We start from the raw sequence: 15,308 nt of genomic DNA on the forward strand, positions 1-15,308 counted from the left end.
CCCATTAGAAAGGGATAGAATATGTCGCAGTCATTACTACGACATTAAAAAAATCTTTTTACTTGAATATTTCATTAATATTAGCCTCTTTTTATAAATCGAAATATATTTATAATCGAATTATAAATATTAATTATTCACTTACAACAAAAACGGAACGTAATTACACTTTATGATTAAGAAAACTCTTCAATAACTTGAAAAATATAATATATTTTTTATTATTATTAAAATCACGTTTAATACGTGTTCGCTGTTGCACTTAATATCTAAAAGAGTTTAAAAAATAAGTCATTACCGAATTTTTCGAACGTTAAATTTTGCAAAACTTCAATATTGTCTATCACCAGTAAATAGTGCTTTTCTTCCTATTTTGTATATCCACATGGTATGCAAAATATAACATAGATGGCCCCTCACAATCACTCCATTAATTACTTGGTTGAATAAAACCAATCATCTAAAAAAGTAAAGAAAATATAAACTAGACTATAAACGATCATACACGCGGCTCTAGTTTCCAGGTATTTTCTGAAAAGTCGATATTGCGCGCGGCCTGCAACTAGCAAGTTTGATTGACGGTTTCAATGAAACGGAGTGTGTGACACTCAGTGTTTTCTAGTGAATATCATAGCTGGTCTGCAGTGCACCGCTGAGGTATTTTTTTTTCGCAGATTTTTTTACATTTCATTTTTTCCCCTTATAGAAACTACACTTTTCGTGCACTTATTCCACTTTATTAATTAAAATATTTTGTTACAATTTTCATGTTTTACATGTTCGACAAAATTACCCTCAGGTGTTCAGTGTTTGTTTTCCAATTGTAATTTAATTTTAAATTGAAATACATGAAGAATTTTCTTGTGAAAGGCAATTTTACCGTTCACAAGTTACCGTTTTAATATTTTCTTCCTTTAATAATTCTTTAAATTCTTTTTATTTAGCCCGTCTTTTGCTCTTTTGCGATTAAAAATCAATCAATATGAGTGTAAAATGATATTTTTTCGCAAAAAACATTGTTTATCACTATTAAACCACAATCTTCTTGTAGTATCCGTACTACCATACTTCCATCTATATTCCATACTAATGTGTGTGTCTGTCTGTCTGTTACCTCTTCACGCTCAAACCGCTGAACCGATTTTGCTGAAATTTTGCTTGGATATACTTTCAGTCCCGAAAAAGGACATAGAATAGTTTTTATCCCGGAAAAATTTACGGTTCCCGCGCCATAAACGAATTTTAGCGCAACGGATTTGCGACGTCATCTTTTCCTTTATATTATTTACTATATATTAAAACAAATTTAAAACAAAATACACAAGTTCCGATACGAATCATCAGCAAGCTAAAAATAATTATAATTATACAATGTTTTCGTGAACCATAGACTTATTAATCTTAATAATATTCCACTCCATTCCCTAATTTCTCGCATTTTAGCGGTTCAGTCTAAAATTATCTCAAAGTTATTCGGGCCGGTATGCGCCTCTGGCGTTTTCTTTGATGAATAGCACATTCTAGAGGTTTGGTCTGAGCTGGTTTTAGGTATGCTATTTCCAGTACTTAGATTTACGAATGCTTTTATGTCTGTAACTTTTATTCAGCTCGATAGACCAGCTAAAGCAGTATAATGCAGTTAATAACTATATCCTGTTGCAAATTAGGTATCTTATTAAAAAAGTAAACAATAATAAAATTTTAACGTGGGAGAGCCATGCTTCGGCACGAATGGGCCGGCTCGAATGGAAAAATACCACGGGCTCACAGAAAACCGGCGTGAAACAGCGCTTGCGCTGTGTTTCGCCGAGTGAGTGAGTTTACCGGAGGCCCAATCCGTAGGGGATCTCTTTTCCCTTCCCTATCCTCCCCTATTGCGTTCCCTACCCTCCCCTATTCCCTTCCGTCCCCTATTACCCTATTCCCTCTTAAAAGGCCTGCAAAAAAGTAAATATTAATTATTATTCTATGATTACAACTACCGAGTAGAGAGTGCTCTCGGCCGAGCACTCGACAGGCTTAGCATGCTCTCGGCGAATAAAATTATCTGAGTGCACTGTCTAGCCACTATACTCGGTAGGTGTAATCAAGGCATTACTTCATAATATTATAATCTCAAAGAATCTCCATACAATTTTTTATCAAATCGATTAAAAGCGATTTAAATGTGAAGACTTCAGATTAATTTCAGATTGATTTATCATCAAAGCGAACTTACAAATCTTTTTATCATTTGCATAATCTCATAGTGAAAACCTTCTATGTATTTATTTATTTACGTCTCCGGCTGTCAAAGTTGGGAAAAATTTGTTAGATTTGACAATTTTATTAGAGCCTGAATTTATTATGTTTGACAGCATGAATCCACGTTAAATTACTTCTTAGAAAAGTGAATTTATATGAAAAATAAATTAAATTTTCCACAAATTATATTCTAGAGAATACAAAGAACAATATTAAGGTGCGGCGTTCAAAGAAAATCCTATAAATGTATCAAAATTATTCTAACAAAGAATGATGATTTTATGCTTATATTATTATTTTTAACAAAAAAAAAATAACCGACTTCCAAGGTAAAAACGATATTCTTCAAAATATGATCTAAAAAGTATGAAATTCATTAGTGCCTTTTTCAAAATTCGACTAAACCTCAACTAATTTTACACCCAATTTTCATTATTTTGAAGTCGGTACCAGCTCAGAACTGAGATCCTTGACATAGAACTTAGTCGGCATTGCTAGAGTCAATTTAATTTCTCACTTTTTGCCATTAGGTTCTGGTAGACCTGTAACACTCCCATCTTGCAAAAGTGTCACATAAAGAGAGTATTTAGTTACTAGTTCGTATTGTAGTTCGTATTACTTATTCTCCGAATTTAAAAAAGGAGAAAGTTTCTCAATTCGTCCCTATATGTTTTCTTTTTCATGTCTGTTAATGATAATCCTAATCCCAGCAAAGAGTAATTTTTAAAATTGAAAATAGTAAACACATTATGTCAGTACTACTAATCTTATTCACATGTCATTGCTAAAACCACCAAGTAGTTATGTGGTTTTGCTCTGCGATATTATTATATTATGATGTAAGTCACGAAGATACAAACTATTAAAAATAAGTGTAGCACTCGAGAACTGCCGCGGCATTGCAAAGCATTTTTATCAGCTTATGCAGTTATAATTCACATACGTCTAGTCGCACGCACACAAACACTGCGCCGAAGTCCGGAAACGCCGCCGGAGTGGGTACGGAGGTGTTAGGTTTTTTGTTATGGAATTTCTTGATTTGGTCGCCGCGCTAAAGTCTGCGATAAAAGATATTTATTTCTATCAATTGATAGCAATTGATAGAAAAGAGAGAGTGGTACATAACTACAAGGATGTTATGACATTGACATTGTTGACATTCAAGGATGTATTGTCACTTTGACACTGTCATAGGGCGTGGATGACGCTGGTACGATAACGATATGCCATATTGTAATTGGATGATAATGATAGGATAGTGAAACAGCATGCTGAATTGTATTAGTATGACGTTAATAAAATAGTCAAATTGCTGTCCTACGACTTAACTGTTATGTCCTAAGTCCTTATCAAAATAAAATTTTAACTGATACTGAACTGAAAACTGTAGATGGAGAATAGTGATTTTCGAATAACCGATTATCAAATTACTCATCCATAATTCGGATTTGAATTTTTAACAAATGGGACAGTTTTTATTCGACATCGCATGCAGAAAATTACGAAATGAGCGCCTTCGCCGTTCTACATTATTGAGTAGAAACGAATTTTCCGACCGCTTCTGAATCACTAATTCGGTAAACATTATAGAGGGGCCAGACTATTCTTAGTTAGTCTGGCCCCTCTTGTTTGTATTAATTATTTATTATATATTGCATATACAGTGTGTTACAAAAATAAGTGATAATACTTTAGGGTGTGTACGTGTTCCTTGTAGAGAGTTCACTGTGAAAGTAGCAGCGCTGAAAGACCAAATTTTTTTCCACTTTTGTATGGGCAAGGGCCCGAGCGTCACGAGTTTCCGCATACAAAAGTGAAAAAAAAATTTGGTCTTTCAGCGCTGCTACTTTTACAGTGAACTCTGTACAAGGAACACGTACACACCCTAAAATATTATCACTTATTTTTGTTACACCCTGTAAGTATATAAAAAAATTTGGCAGGGAGATACTTTGTTTATGATATAAGGGGGCAAACGAGCAAACGGGTCACCTGATGGAAAGCAACTTCCGTCGCCCATGGACACTCGCAGCATCAGAAGCGCGCAGGTGCGTTGCCGACCTTTTAAGAGGGAATAGGGTAGGGGAGGGTAGGGAAGGGAAGGGAAGGGAATAGGGGAGGGTAGGGAAGAGAATAGTGGTGGGGATCGGGCCTCCAGTAAACGCACTCACTCGACGAAACACAGCGCAAGCGCTGTGTCACGCCGGTTTTCTCTGCGAACGTGGTATTTCTCCAGTCGAGCCGGCCCATTCGTGTCGAAGCATGGCTCTCCCACGTATAAATATACTTTGAGTCCCGAGAAAGGACATAGGATACGTTTTATCTTGGAAAATTTACGGTTCCCGCGCGATAAAGGAGTTTTGGCGCAACGGAGTTGCCGGCGGTATCTAGTTTAACATACTTAGGGAGGAGATCGCAGACGGCACACTTTTTGTGTGATCGAGTCTGCGGCGCACATACAGTCGGCATGGCGCGGCCACAATAGACATAACTACCAGTAGTTCGACTGCAAAGAAACGGACAGGTTTCAATATCTGTCAAATTCGTCGGGTTTCACTAGGATTATGAATGGATTGTGTCTCGCGCTGGCTGATATAATTTATTTTTAAATATTTAAAATAAAGATATCAAAATTGGATTCTGACAATTTTAATCGCATATGCCAAAACACAAACAACAATACGACCAAAATCAAAATCAAAATTGTTTTATTTCTGAATAAATTTAAAATAAATGTTTTCAGAAAGTCCTACATGATGCCTACCACCGGTTAAAAACAAAGAGGAACACATCCATCGAATATGACATATTTTTAAATTCGTAGGTAACAAGTTAACAACCCTAGTAACGATTTTCGTCATAATACGTCAAATTTAAAAATTTCAACATCAGTTCTAAGTCGGCATACTCTATCATTCTGTCTACTCTGGCGCCGCCGTGCAGACTTAAATACTCGATCACACAAAAAGTGTGCCGTCTGCGATCTCCTTTAAAATAAAATTTAAACTCAGTCTACCGTACTATTATCATGAGTACGGTAGACTGAGTTTAAAATTTGTGAAACTGAAGTGTTCCGAACCCAAGAAAACAGCGTTAGATAGATAAACGCGTAGGCAATTATGATATAATATTATTATGCTCATTCCTATAAACTTTTGATCTAAAATCCTATTGAAATTTTATCTAAATTAAGTTAGATATATTGTTCTATCTTTAATTAGGTTACACCCAAATGTATGTCACATAAACAAAACGCTAGATAAACACAAACAGGAAAAATAAAGGTGTATAGTTGACATACTCAGCACGAATTTGCGGTCACCGGGATAAGGGAAATAAGCAATGTGTATAAACAACAAAAACAATATAATAAACAAAATATACTTCAACGAGCTTTTGCCCGCGGCTTCGCTCGCGTTTAGAAGTATTATTATATACAAACTTTCATCCCCTATTTGAACCCTTGGGGTTGGAATTTATCAAAATCCTTTCTTATCGGATGCCTGCGTCATAACATCTACCTGCATGCCAAATTTCAGCCCGATCCGTCCAGTGGTTTGGGCTGTGCGTTGATAGATCACTATGTCAATCAGTCAGTCACCTTTGAGTTTTATATATATAGATGTTTTTTTCTTCAAAAACTCTATTTTAACTGCATGTGCTATCTAAGCAAGTCATTAAAATAAATGCCTATTTTCATCTCCCGAAAAAAATCCATACTAATATTATAAATGCGAAAGTGTGTCTGCCTGTGTGTCTGTTACCTCTTCACGCCCCAACCGCTGAACCGATTTTGATGAAATTTGATATAGAGATACTTTGAGTCCCGGGAAATAACATAGGATCCTTTTTATCCTAGAAAAAGAAAAGGTGTCCGCGCGATTAAAAAATTTGGTGCAACGGAGTTCCGCGCGTCATCTAGTAGTAAATTACAATATTATGTATCAAGCCGTATGTCGTAGGTTACACGCTCAATCTGGCATCAGTTCAGTCCATTAATCTGAGATTGACGCCATTGATGGCTAAAAAGTACATAATAAAAAATGATCAGTTCGTCAATCAATGGGTTACACGTTCGGTTTCGCGTCAATCTTTACCAGTTTGATGACATGATGACAAACTGAACGTGTAACCTCCGACTATAACCGGCGCCGCGGCGCTGTCATCTGGTTCTCTGTGTCGTCCCGTTGACGGCGGCGGTGAACAAACTCTCCAACATTTGACTCCCGTCTCGGGGATAATCTTGCTTGTTAGCTCTTTTCAGCCATCTCTCGCTTGTCGTCTGTTGATTTGCGACTTTCGTGTTATTAGACACCGAAGTTAAAATTTGTAACTCGTTACTACTTCATTTGTACGACTTGTAACTCCTATATTCTTACTATAAAGCTTGCTTTGCTTGTCTGTTAAACCTTCAAGCGTATACCGCTGTACCACTTGATCGGTATTTAGTTGACGTGATCGAAAGATTTAACTATAATCAAATACTATGAATGCGTATCCAACTGTGTGTCTATTCCCCTTTAGTGGTTCAACCGATTTTGATGAATATATCTTTAAGGAGAGATCGAAAGTTTTTTAACTATTATATTTACCAGATACCTAAAAAATCTGTCTGCTATTTTGTTTGTGTATTAAAATTCCTTGTTTGTCTCATAGCGAAAGCGGAGGTCAAATAAACTAAACCATTTATAAATAGAACTGACCTAAATTCCCGCGACATGAAACGAATCATAACAACTGCAACTGCAACTGCCTTGCTACCGACAGATGCAGAATCGAAACGAGAATCGAATCAGCTCGATCTCAAAGCTTTTGCTAATTCTGACATATAATATACTAGCGCACGATCGTGCTGCGGCTCAATGCGGAACTAATTCGAACTCAACGGCTTTTCCCACTTTTGACACCTGTACTAGCGCACGATCGTGCTGCGGCTCAATTCGGAACTAATTCGACCTTAACGGCTTTTCCCACTTCTGACAGCTATACTAGCGCACGATCGTGCTGCGGCTAAATTTGGAACTAATTCGAACTCAATGGCCTTTCCCACTTCTGACACCTATACTAGCGCACGATCGTGCTGCGGCTCAATTTGAAACTAATCTGACTCATAAATTAAAATCGTATCAGTTTCGTAGGTGAGACTGCAGATTCATAGACGGCGGACCTCTTAGTCGGGTTATGGTCAAACCTAGCGCAAAAAACATTGACTTGACATAACCCGTCTAAATTACGTATTTTCACTATCTCACCAATCAATTTTCTTGATATAATTTTAGTAGATATAATTACAGATATAATTTTATTTTTATTTTAAAAATTATGCTATAGTGTAAGTAGGTAGACTCATGTTTCCCGATTAATGGGCCAGCGTACCTAAATACGACACCATAAAAGGGCGTGATTTGACTACTATAACATTCAGAGTGATTTTATTAATGATGGGATCGTCATAATAGGGTTGAGACAAAAAAGCCATCCGTTGGTCTTAAAAGTAAGCTGTAGTGATGTAAAGTCACAATAAAATAAATCGCGTACCTAAATGTATCATTAAAATACCTCAAGTTCCTTTCGACTTAACTTTCATTCCATTTAAGATAGCAAAATTTTTATTCAATTAGCATCCTCGGCTCTGAAGAATCTCATCTGATTCCAATTATTTATTACTTGCTCAACTTTAAAATTGAAGATACAAGATCGTGCCCCACTTCGGGCGCAGTTTGCATTTGATTTTAATAGAACCTAGACTAAAACTTGGTGCAGACAGTCTGCATGAGATCGCAGTAACGCGACCGCCAAGTTTTTTATTTTTATGAAATAAGGGGGTAAACGAGCAAACGGGTCACCTGATGGAAAGCAACTACCGTCGCCCATGGACAATAGTAATCCAGGTTTTGTTATACATCGTTACATATATTTCTTTTCAAATACAATTTATTTTATTGAATACAAAAAAATATCAATAACAAGCAGTAATAATTATGAAGAAATGGAACAGAAAATATATTCTGTCGAATTTGATTCTTCTAGTTTTAAAAATTAAATAGAAATGTTATTGAAACAGTAGATTTTGGTAAAAGTTACGTGTGTGGTGAGTTTTATGACTAAAAAAAGTCGCGCGACAGCATGTTAGCTGTCGCGGGCAAACAGCTGCGATCGCAACTCGCAAGCCACCCGTATGTACCAAGCCTAACTCCGTAATACAGTTTAACTCAAATAGTTTTCGAACAGTTAGTCCTGCCGGGCGCGGTTGAGCAAAACGTTATTTAATCTATGTTCACTTTGTCTTTCGTTTAAAGTATTTTATACGATACTGCAGTAGGATTTAGCTGGAGCCAGTATAAAAGGATTTGAGGACAAAAACGGTACAATTAAATAATAAACTGGCAAAAGACATTGCACATAGATATTGTACTATCCATAGCAAAAAAAAATGTTTTTTATCGCTAAAACTCGAGAATGGCGAAACCGATTTGGCTGATTTTGGTATTTAAGTGTTTGTGGGTATCCAGGGAGGATCCGGGTCATTTTGTTACTAAGGGCCTATTTCACCACTCCTGATAAGTGCCGAATAGGCTATCCACCAATTAACTTGACAGATCAAGTATGGAGAAACTATAAAAAAAGATGTGAATAGCCTATTCGGCACTTTATCAGAAAATGGTGAAAGAGGCCCCTTAAGGGCTTTAAGTTAATGGCTGTGCCTTTTTCTGTTCGTCAAGGGTATGCGTTATGGCGCAGTCAACAGCGCACGTGAGGCATGCCCGCGACGCATGCCCTCTGACCGTATTCAAAACTTTCGCTTTATTATCGAATATGACAGTTGGCGTTGCGTTCGTTGACGCATTCAATTATTGAATGCGCCAAAACGAAATTTGAACGAAAGAAGATGACGAAAATTGAAGCACATAGCTAATCGTACGTTTACAGCGATGTGTCATTGTTCATAAACTTTCTTTTCTTAATTATATCAGAAAAGGAAAAATATTAAATTGACCTTCTTAATATTTTTGTTAGTAGTATCATAAATGTGAAAGTATGTCTATCTGTTTTTTAACCGACTTGCAAAAAGGAGGAGGTTATAATAATATGTTCGGCTGTAAATATATTTATTTTTTGAAGTGAAAACTTCTTTAGCGGCGTTGAGCACTTATGTGGGATGGGTAAAAACTGTGAAACTCGCGTCAGATTCTCGTGCTGATCGAAAAACCGTAAGACGGTTGGGGAGTAGTGTTGTAACATCGAAATCGATTAATCGAACAATCGATTGTTTTTTTCGATTGTCGATATTTTTTAATCGATTGTAAGGGTTTCGATTAATTAAAAAAATCGATTTAAAAAAAAAATGGGTTAAAAATCTAATCGATTGTAAGGGTCTCGATTAATTAAAAAAATAGATTTTTTTCAAATCGATTTTTATAAAAAATGGGTTAAAAAAATTGTAAGGATTTCGACTTTCGATTAATTAAAAAAATCGATTTTTTTAAAAATCGATTTTCATAAAAAACGGGTTAAATTTTAATCGATTGTAATTGGGTTACGATTAATTAAAAAAATCGATTTTTTTTAAATCTATTTTCATAAAAAATGGGCTAAAAAAATAATGCACAACGTTAATAATCATGTTTTCACTGTCGGCACTCCCGGAGTGCAACCCGTCTTTTTTTTACTTGTTGTTTTTCTGTTACTTGTTCACGCTCAAACCGCTGAACCGATGTTGCTGTAATTTGGTATGGAGATAGTTTGAGTCCCGGGAAAGGACATAGGATTTTTATCAAACAACAACAACAAATTTTGGCGCAACGGAGATGCGGGCGTCATCTAGTTTACAAATAATAAAACATACGTAATTACTTATTTACCTGGACACATCTGATTAAACGATAAAATTTATTAATACCAATTAAAATATTACTCGGGTCCTTAGGTGGCAAAATTGGAAAATATTTTTTCATTCTTCAAAGTTGCTTACTCAATCTATCTGTTCACCCTTCGAACAAAGAGCAAACTTTTATTTTAATTACTCAAACATTATAAAGAATCCCGATCGATTTTGGACAGCAGATTGATTGATTATGGCGCAATTTTTCGTGGTGATTAATAATTTTAAGGCAGATAACTGGTGCATAATTTTATTTCCATTTACTTACACCTATTTCAACTGTGTATCTGTGATATCTGTGCCAAATTAGATGAAAATTCGTCTAATTCGTTCGTGAGATTAGCGTGTCCAAACCATAAAGTTAATATATAAGTATAACATTAACTTTATGGCCCAAACAAACAAACTCTTGCTTTACAAAATGTAACTGTCGATACTAATATCAATACGAAGTGTGTTTGTGCGTCTGTAACCTCAACAAGCTTAAGCTGCTGAACCGTTTTGGCTGCTTGGTATAGAGATACTTTTAGTTCCGGTAAAGGACAAAGGATACTTTTTATCCTGGAAAAATGTACGGTTCTCACGTGATAAACGAATTTTGTCGCAACGGAGTTGCGGGCGCCATCTTTTATTACAATATGCCTGTGGCGACGTTTTGTGTGCGGTGGCCCATATCCGACCCAAAGGGTCTTATAAAAAAACTTTTCTATACGGTAAGTGAAACCCTCGGCTGATTAAGTGGTGCTCAGGTTGCTGACAAATACCTTCGAATCAGTCAGTGACAGATCACTCCATCCGGATTAGTCGTCAGTCAGCCGATTGGTTTGACATGACAAACTCGCTCTCATATTTCTGTCTTCCTGGTACCGATTGTGTGAAACTTGTAACGAATGTTAAATTGTACCGAAGTTTTGTCGTATCGAATGATAAATTGTGACGATTGTTAATAGGGAACATGGAAATATAATTTTATGAACATTTTGCTATTAAAACGTTAAAAAAATATAAAAGAAGGGCCACTGCAAGGTTAATATTTTATTAAATATGGTTTTTTATACAAAAATTACGAATTAAAAGTAACTTGAAACGGAACGGATTTCAAAACACCAATCAGCGTTCAGTCACGTCACACATGCTATCCCCGCGTTCCATTTAACGTTAAAAACGATCAAAATGCCTCAATTTTGAGCATTTTGATCATTTTTAACGCTAAATGGAACGCGAGGCATGACAACTTTTTGAGAGGTACGATCAGGTGGGGCCATTATCAATAATTATTGTCAAGTGACGTCATACGACTATAGATCCGTTTTGGCGCCAAAATTTAAATTGACAATTTTAAACAGCATTTTTGCAGTAAATTCCAGTGTTTTAATTTTTTTAATATACTTATGGTCTATTCTACATGGAGTTCTTTAATATAAACACAAAAATAAAAATATCGCATCTTCCCTAATAACTTAAATTCAAACACTAAAACAGTTTTTTGACCCGACTACGGTGGTGTTTGATGATGATGAATTTTGGCAATATTTGTACCTATATGCTCTCATAACTAAACAACTGTTTCTAAAGGTGTCTGTTCACAAAAGTCCATACTGGCCTACTACAAGCCATTGTTATTTTGTAGACGGGGTAACGGTGTATGATGGCGGACGATGGCCAGTGGTTTGCCAGGCAGTAATGAGCCATGTGCCATTGTGTTTAACACCAAGTACTCGTGGTTTACAGTGCATTATTTACTGGGGGCTTAACAAATAAGGTGTCAATAGATTATAATATTATTAGTGACATAGGTGACACAGGTGTTTTTTGTTGTATGTATACGAGTTATAGTTTTCTAAACTTATTATTTGTTTGAGAGCACTGCTTTTCCAGCGTGAATTCGATGAAATTTTTTGCTGTTCAGTCTGCCACGAATGTATAAACCATTTAAAAGATTTTTAAAAACTAGGATACAATAAATATTTTGATATCCGCCAGTTTTTAAATCAGCGATAAAACAGATTCAAAAGACTTGCACTGTGATCAAATAATAGTATTTTAAAAAGATAAAACCGACTTGAAAATTGTACGTAATCAAGAATTAAAATTCCCTATATCGAAAACTACTGAACCGATTTTGATGAAACTTACAGTATTCCCTAAGTTGAACTATACCTAGTACAATAAAAAAAGAATTATTCAAATAGGACTTGTAGTTCCGGAGATATGCGAACACAAACATAAAAACATACATGCATACATGCATACATACACTTTTGAACTTTTGAAATTCGGCACATTTGTTCAGACGCTGATGTAGATTAACATGTATGAAAAGGGCAGTTCTACAAATATTACATACATACGTCTCCTCCATTTTTTGAAGTGGGCTAATAAATACTGTCAATTCAATACAAATTTAGAAATGCATAGCTACGCGTCGCGTCTGAATTGACCGTTAGTAATATTATAATAATAATAATAATAATAATTTATTTATTTTCTCCCAAAAATTACAGGGAGACTTGGAGCCCAAACTAAGCCGAAGCCTGTATATTGGTGCCCCAGGCCCCCCCTCACAACTATTTTAACTTATTTTAACAATTTAGTGTAGGTATTTGAACTTATTTTAACAATTTAGTGTATTTTTAATGTCAGTTTTTAATGTGCAAAACGTATGGTTCTTCATATAGTACTATGAATGAACGAAGAAGCGGGCAACCTCTAATAAATACGCTTCTTTTTTTATAAAAGAAGCGTATTTATTAGAGGAGGCATACAATGGAATTAAGAGGATACCACAGCGGCTAGAGAAATGAAAAAAAAGTACGTGTAATATCTATAGCTGTCTCCCTTACCTCAAGCCTATACCGCAGAACGCGATAGAGACAACTGCAGAAAATCCAGAAAATCAACGATTCGTTGTCCCCTGATTCCTTCTCCAAAACTTAACCGATTTAAGTACTTTTTTCATTAAAGATTAAAAAAAGGCTTGAGCTGTGTTCCTATGTTTTGCTTTTTTTGTATAATCTATCCAAATCTGTTTTCTGGACGTTTGAACACAGTGGAAAATCTGGCCATTTTTTTGGGTTTTTGAACGTTCATATCTTATTTAATAATTAAATTATGAAAAAAAAGAAAACATAGGGACATTGTATTAGTGGCCGTAGATATTCAGGAAAAAAATTATAACTCTACTAGCATTATCCAGGGAGGAAACAGGGGACAACGTTTGTATGGAAAAAATGGAGGTGTGGAATCCTCTTAAATTCTCCCTATTTCATATTGGCGGGACCGTCATAGAATTGAGATTCCAATACTTTGCGATTGACATCCAAAGTCAGCCATCCACAGATTTTCGTCCTAAGATAAATATTATATTAGCTGTGGGCTATATTATCTTTTAGGCTGGCCGCATACATACTTTTCCATGCTTGATTTCCTAATGCAGAATTTCGATTTGGAATTCTATGAGACTAGCGCCCACGTTCGATTTTCATCTTGCATTCGAAAAGCACGTGCAAAAATCGTTCCGTTCGGAAAAAATGTGCGTACTATGCGGCCAGCCTAAATAAAAATTGATTGAAATGTTTAGGTCTCACTCAAAGTCGAAAATGTGTGGACCGAATTGTTTCTTATCTCTAAGATTCCCTACATATTGTCTCCTTATAACAGTTTTATTTACCGATTTCGGTGTCATTAAAATTAAGAGTTCTCATTCATGTTTGTATGTTAGTCCCATCGTTATGCCTAAACTATTGAAGCGATTTTAATAAATATGATATCAGTAGTTTCGTATCAACAATTTCTTAAAATAAATAATAAATAAAATAAATTAATTAATTTTGATAAGACAAACAACATTTTTATTTGCGCTAAGCAGTAGTAAGCAGTAGCTAACAGAAATAGAAAGGATTTCATACTTTTACTTGATGGTCCTAAAATGGGGTAAAATTCTAGGGCTCCCGTACCATAAACACAGTTTATACCATACTAGACAGACAGACATACAGAGAGAGAGACGGACACACCTTTGCATTTATAATATTAGTATGGATTTTACTTTAACGAGGTTTTGTATTTGTCTGGCACATTGGAAAAGTGTCTTGACAGACAAAATATACACAGAGTGTGTATTTTTTTAAGTAATTTATCTGATTTACAGTCAGGTTATTTTGATGCTTGTTTCAGGGAGAAGATGGTGCTAAGCATGAACTCGAAGAAGATGAAGTTCTTCCCGCTGATGCTGTTTCAGCTGGTTTTGGTGGTGTTATTCTTCGTGTTCGTGAGGTATCATGATGCGTCACATTACCAAAAGAATCCAGAACAGATACAACCAGGTAGGTCACCATTTAGTATTAGTGTGACGGATTAACAGACGGACAGACAGCGACTTAGGAATAAGGGCATTTGGGTAAAACCAACTTAAAGAATAAGCAAAGACTTCCCGGATTCGTTTTCCGTATTCGGAAATACGAATGTATGGAGTCAGTATAAAATACATTAACTGACGCACACGTTCGATTTTTTCGAACGAAAAACGAACGTAGTAAAAGTAAAGAAAAACGAACGTTTGCACTAGTCTCACGGAATTTCAAATCGAAACTCCACATTAGGATCGAATGCGGAAAACGTATAGTTTTGCTTATTCTTTTAATCAAAATCAAATATATTTATTTCCAAATAGGTTAACAAAGTTAACTCTTTTAGAACGTCGTGTCTACATGAGGCCTACCACCGGTTCGGGAACTACCCCGCCGAGAAGAACCAGCGTAAGAAACTCGCAAGCAGGGCTCGGAAACTTGGTTAATTGTCGCGATCCTGTTCGTGAGAAGCACCATACATTTTCAAAAGAGCGTTTTCATTTCGATTCCGCTCTGAACGGACCGAAATTATTTCTGGTTTTGTTCTAAGAGCAAAATAAAATCGCTCACTGCTCAAAATACCGGTTAGAACCGTTCGCGATATCGCTCTCCCCGCCCACTCATACACACCACAATCCTCACCCATTCCTTTTAAAAACTAGCTTTTTAGTTGAATTTATTCTTTCCTAAGATTAAAGCCGTCCCCCGAGCAAACGACCTTGACCATACATTTGCCGCGTTGCCACAGAATATATATTAGTAGTACCAACAGAAGTCCAACGTATATTTTATAATAGTTTTATATTCGATTATAGTGTAGGAGCTAGTCAGGA

General features: G+C 35.8%; 1 protein-coding gene across 1 annotated transcript in view; it reads left to right on the top strand.

Moving 5' to 3' along the window:
* The first annotated feature begins 599 nt into the window (after positions 1 to 599).
* Positions 600 to 15,308, top strand: part of LOC121734629 (ammonium transporter Rh type B) — a 65,347-nt gene continuing 50,638 nt past the window's right edge. Inside the window, exons 1-2 of the mRNA XM_042125219.1 lie at positions 600 to 657; positions 14,303 to 14,451. Coding sequence (XP_041981153.1) covers positions 14,310 to 14,451 — 142 coding nt within the window. The 5' untranslated portion in view covers positions 600 to 657; positions 14,303 to 14,309. The remainder of the gene's footprint in view (positions 658 to 14,302; positions 14,452 to 15,308) is intronic.

This window comes from Aricia agestis, chromosome 16, assembly GCF_905147365.1.
Source record: "Aricia agestis chromosome 16, ilAriAges1.1, whole genome shotgun sequence".
Taxonomy (NCBI): Eukaryota; Metazoa; Arthropoda; class Insecta; order Lepidoptera; family Lycaenidae; genus Aricia; species Aricia agestis.